The sequence below is a fragment of the Saccostrea cucullata genome, unplaced genomic scaffold (genome assembly GCF_032062105.1).
Source record: "Saccostrea cucullata isolate Sc308-1 unplaced genomic scaffold, CSIRO_AGI_Scuc_v1 ctg1537, whole genome shotgun sequence".
In the NCBI taxonomy this organism is placed as follows: Eukaryota; Metazoa; Mollusca; class Bivalvia; order Ostreida; family Ostreidae; genus Saccostrea; species Saccostrea cuccullata.
The window spans coordinates 160,467-166,339 of NW_026921202.1; the positions used below are offsets into that span (position 1 = coordinate 160,467).

A 5,873-nucleotide genomic window follows, 5' to 3' on the forward strand; every position below is an offset into this window, starting at 1 on the left:
ATATCACAGACATGATCAAAGTGTTGGCCGAATCTAAAACGCAAATAATGAAGTCTATAATTTCTTACTCATTAAACATTAAAGTTGGGTCTACTGGAATCTTGAACTTGAACTTTATTCTCATAACTGACAAAACAGTGAAGAGAATCAGAGCTTGAAGTATAACTCCGACAAGACACCCGAAAAAATACCTTGTACATTTCAATATGTAGACTGGGATTTTTAACCCGTCACTTTATAGGACAGTCCAGACACTGACACTGGTTTCGTTTTCAGGGCTTCCCCAACTCGTATATATGAAACAAGTGACTGTGAGTCAGGACCCTAAATAATTGCCGAGGTTTTATTTAAGTTCCACGCTTAATCAATAGATAAACGCGTTCAAAACATTTTGATCTGTAGTATAAAGTTACGCGATATACAGTTTTCCATTGAACTTCCTAAGAGTGTCCGTTTAAACTTCTGATTGTAAAGAAATCTGTAAAGTAAATTAGTTAAATTATGCGTAGTAATACACTGAAAAACTCCAATGGGATTTATTTAAAACGTGTTAATTATTAGAATCTTTAAAGATGTAAAGAAAAATTTCTACAATTATGCTTGTACGAAAAAAAAAACATTCCTTACTGCTCAATGACCTCAAGTGCTGTGTATAAGTCAAAATGTATACTCCCCGACGGCAAGTAGCAGTGTCTCAATATCATTAAAACATTCTCGGAAGGGTAGGTAAACAAAAAAAAGGCAATCATAAAACATTACTTTTATTCAGGTTGACGTTTGTGTTGTATACATCCACGTGCGTGCATGTACGCCTTTGGATATTATCTTATTCCCTCTTATATAACTAAAGCTTGTTAATTTTGGCTGGTAGCATTTTGCGTTATAAGCCTGCGAAACAAAATTTTTAAATGGAAAACTAGAACTGTAATTTCTAAACATTCATTAAATATAAATCAAACTTACCTGTATTCAGTTTAAAAAATAAAATCTTCAAAGACTACCAAAAATTACTAATTTATTTTCAAAATCTAATTCATTTTCGCCTCCAAACGTAATATTTAGATTGAAATTTGGCTCTATTTTTCAGGTTGAATCCACGTTTCCATTGATGTACATGTATCAGTGACGCTTGCGATTTTCAGAATGCTGACGGAAATGAAATGCATATATGATGGTAAATTAGGACCCTATACATTAATACATAGAATTAAGATAAAGATGTTATACAATGTTATTCACTTTAAACGTGCTCCTAATAAACAAAATTCAGGAAAAATAAGATGAAGCCTTGAGAATGCTTCAGATTTCAATGCTTCTGATTCATGTAACATGTAAATACATGTGTGCACGGAGTGTATTTAGGAATTAAAATGAACCAAGTCACGAGTTTTTTGTGGAATTTAAATAGTTTGACCTTTGAATGAAATTAATGCACTACTAAACAATTACGTTACAAGCTAGTAAACGGAAAAACAATTCGATCTTTAAGTAGACGACTGTACAATACTACTTGTTTATGCAAATTATTCAGTGATCTTAAGAGAAAAAATTATATTTAACATTGAAGGACGAAGGTTTCACTTAACCGTAAATACGTTTCCTCAAGATTTAAATTGAATTGTACTTTCAATATTATGTAACGTGTCAGACAACTTTAAGTACTGCGAGCAATAAGCTCACTAAATGATACCCCACCCCCATGCCTCCCATACGATTGTAATGGCAAACTCTATGCCTCGCTCTGGGAAACCTGAAATAAGTGTCAGATCAAAAAGTAAAATAATAACCAGAAGTCTCTGTCGAGACTGAAGCTCTACTGGTTCTTACTTGTAGCAAAGGAATAGGAAAATAGCAGTAAATTGGGACTTGAAACTTTACAACAGCAATAAATAGGATAATGATCCTTTATTAAGTTTCTTTATGTTCTTAGTGTAGTCCACTTGCATGCCACATTATATTATAATAAGACTAAAACTGTATTTGATTTAGCATTTTGGTAGCATTTTAAAGAAATTTTTATCTTTAGTAACCAAGGCAATAATCTTCATCGAAATCAAAAAACTATAAATAAAATTGTGCTTCTTAGTGTAGTCTACTTCTGTGCAAAACATTATTGAAATCAGACCAAAACTGTAGGAGGAGTAGCATTTTGAAAAAAAAATTCACAGAAATTCTATTTTTAGTAACCACGGCAACACCTTTTATCAAAATCAAAAACCGATAAACAGAATTATGTATATTAGCGTAGTCTACTTGTGTGCAAAGTTATATTGAAATCAGACTAAAACTGTAGGAGAAATAGCATTTTGAAACAATTTCACAGAAATTCTATTTTTAGTAACCACGGCAACACCTTTTATCAAAATCAAAAACCGATAAACAGAATTATGTATATTAGCGTAGTCTACTTGTGTGCAAAGTTATATTGAAATCAGAAGAAAACTGTAGGTGGAGTAGCATTTTGAAAAATTGTTTACTGACAGACGGACGGACGCCGGACGCTTTACTATCGCATAAACGCTTCTGGTTTCTTACCAGTAGAGCTCAAAAGTGCACAATGCCGTTGTGTAATTTAAAAAATCTGTGCAAATATCATTAAATTTTATTCAGTCGTATTAGAGGAGTTGCAGATAAGTTGCATTGGAACCCTTCAGTATTAGAGAAAGAATGGACGTGTCCGTGTTTTGCTCTGGAAAACCCAAAATATGTATCCTTTCAAAAAGTGATATAAGAGGTGCTAATGACACTATGTAACAAAGATTCTGTAAAAGTTTCATTAAAATTCTTTCAGCGGTAAGTAGTTGCGGATAAGAGATGGGTACTTTTCAATATTAGAGAAAGAATGGCCATGTCCATGTTTTGCTAAGGGAAACCCAAAATATGTATCCTTTCAAAAAGTGAAATAAGAGGTCACAATGACACTATGTAACAAAGATTCAGTAAAAGTCTCATTAAACTTCATTCAGCGGTAAGGAGTTGCTGATACCCCAGATGGGTACCCATCTTTTTAAGCGGGGGGTATAAATATACTGATATTTGGAAGTCTCGGTCTTGATATTTTCCTTATTTGTTCAATTGTAGATGTGAGTACCAAATAAGTTCACCTGGAATGCCGCCTCCAGGAAATGGAGTTGTCCAAATTCCAATTAAGGTAAATGAACACTGTATAGAGCGTTCTAGGCTGGTGTATGCCTTAGCAAGAATTCTTGGATTACCTGACGAACACACCCGAGGCGACAGAGACAACTACATCGACATACACTGGGATAATATTGAAAGTATGTGTTATATTAAAGAATTGTTTTGACTTTCAAAGGCTTTCATAATATTATTTACAATCTAAAGTTCTTAATGTAATATTGAATATGAATGCACATGATTTCAAACATGTATCTAGAAAGTATTGTACTGGAGTATTTAAAGAGCTCACTGCATGAGTTGCACGATAGAAACATAATTATGTGATTTTGCCGTATTAATTGAAGGAGAAACCGTTCGTGCGAAGAAGTATAACATATCATCACCGATGTTATGGGCTGGAATTGAAAGTATGCCGTACGATTTTACATCAGTTACTCACATTGGTCCATTCGAACACGCTCTTGATATAAGGAAACCGACACTATCATCTAAATATGAAGGAGTGTATTTTGGAAATCATCAGAATCTCAGTGTAATAGATGTTATGAAACTTAGGAAGCTATACAAGTGTCCAATAGGTACACGTTTTGTTTTCTTTTCAAATAAATATGAACAACTCACAATATGAAACCGTATTCTAGACCTTTTATAGTTAGTAACTTTATTCATTTTATTTTGATAATAAAGAAAAATGAAAATTTTCTTCAGGAGAGAAACATCATGGAGCAGTGGGTGAGTCAACTAAAATTTTAACTAGACAGAATATGTTTGCTAAGCGTACAAAGGTTTACTTTGCACAATTTTATATTTTATAAAACGCTTAAACAATGTGAAATGATTATGCAATTTTTTGAATTTCTAAAATTAAACATCCATCATACAGAATAATTTTTTTTTAAAAGCCAATAAAACTATTGTAAATTGTATTAAGAATTCGTGTATTTCTTAAGGGTTTCACCCAATACATTGTACGTTTGACCTACCTCTTTGTGGGATGGTGAACGACTGGACATTATCTGGGATCCAATGGAAAAAAAGAAAAGGTCCAGCATCAGAAGAAGGTCCACAGACTGACCATTCAAACGGAAATGGTTTGTTATTATTATTATTATTGCCTAAAAATATTCAAGAGTTGACATATGGAGACGAGCATAACTATTGTTCATCTGATGCAACATTGATTAAAAAGCTCTCAATGTAATATAAAAGTTCAGTAATCTTCGATAAATGTTTCTTAAATGACTGAAAGAATCTATAGATAATGTGCAATTTCTATTTTTTTTCTCTTTTTACACTGTGCTTGTATCTACTTCGTCATTTGCATGTAGGGTGGTACATGTTTGTCAATGGTACAGAAACTTTCACTACTGCTCGTCTGGTCAGCATTACTGAGCTGTCCCCTGGAGACGTATGTTTCTCTATGTATTACTATATAGAGGATAACTCAACTTCTATCAGGATATCTATAATGGAGTCAGCTAGTAACAACATTACCCAAAGTAGAGAGATAAAATATAATGAAGGAATATCCTGGTCCGAAGCCAGGTTCAATTTAAAGTCAACCAAAACTTGGCGAGTGAGTATCCATTTCAATGTTATTTAGGCAATAATTCTTCAATATTTTTCCGATTAATTTGACTTACCTGACTTCATCTTTGGTGAGCAAAGATCAACAACCTTATTGCGCCAGCGCAATTTTAGGCTATGTTTTTCAATGGGGCTCCAAGTAAAACCTGCCTCTTTTGCCTCCATTTCCACGGATTTCCACGGATAGTTTAATAAATTTGTTGGGTACACATTTTTCTTTTATTTTCACAAATCATTACTTACTTTTGCAAATTAGGGGCTATTGTTAAATTTTGTAGACTTGAACTATTTTTTATAAATCATTATTTTGACTAAAAAGATACCAAAAGAGTTATAAAAGAATTACAAAAGAAAATCTTGTTATTTGTCAAATGGCAAAATCTCAAAAGCAAGTAATTACGATTTCCCAATCTGACATTCTTTTAAATTTGAAAGGAGATGTAATTTCTACATCCATTTGTTGAAATAAAAGCTATGTTTACTTTTCTTATTTGGTAGATTTGGATATGTACACCATGCATTTGATTTTTTTCTTTTCTTTTCAGCTATTAATAGAAGCTGATGTTTCAAATGGTACAGTAGCAATTGATGACGTCATGGTGCAGTATGGAAAATGTATCTCTTCAGAAAAATGCTAAAATGACAGGAGAGTTTTCTTCGAGTTGAAAAATTCGAAAAATTTATTTTATATGTTTTCATAGCTATCAATAAACTAGTTAAAATATGCTTTTATGTATGTACGTTTAAAATACTGTAAGCCAACTATTATTCGCGTCATTTTTGAAATCAATCCGCAGCGATTAATTTTCACGAATAAGGAAACATTTTCTATATACAAAAACAAAGCAAAATAAATGATTCGCGACGATTAATATTCGCGACTTAAAGAAGGTCGTGAAACTCGCGAATATTTATCGCACACGGAAAATACTTGGTTTACAGTAATCCTCATGTGCATTTTTCCAATATTAAAATGTTTTAAATGTTGAAAAAATCGTACACGAGAAGCATATTAACTTTAGCTTATTATCTAAGATAGTTCACATCAATCTTTTACCTTTAATCATCATTAGTGTGTAAGTAAAGTCCGTAGGCCGTTAAGATAACATTTGCTTATAGTATTTTTTGAATGGGATAGCATCATT

General features: G+C 32.5%; 1 protein-coding gene across 1 annotated transcript; it reads left to right on the forward strand.

Moving 5' to 3' along the window:
• Positions 1 to 2,915: 2,915 nt before the first annotated feature.
• Positions 2,916 to 5,500, forward strand: LOC134259470 (meprin A subunit beta-like). The gene is made up of 7 exons (XM_062742046.1): positions 2,916 to 2,968; positions 3,082 to 3,278; positions 3,486 to 3,719; positions 3,850 to 3,873; positions 4,092 to 4,232; positions 4,470 to 4,717; positions 5,274 to 5,500. The coding sequence occupies exons 1-7, from the start codon at positions 2,916 to 2,918 to the stop codon at positions 5,364 to 5,366; spliced, it is 990 nt and encodes a 329-aa protein (XP_062598030.1). The 3' UTR covers positions 5,367 to 5,500.
• Positions 5,501 to 5,873: the final 373 nt, after the last annotated feature.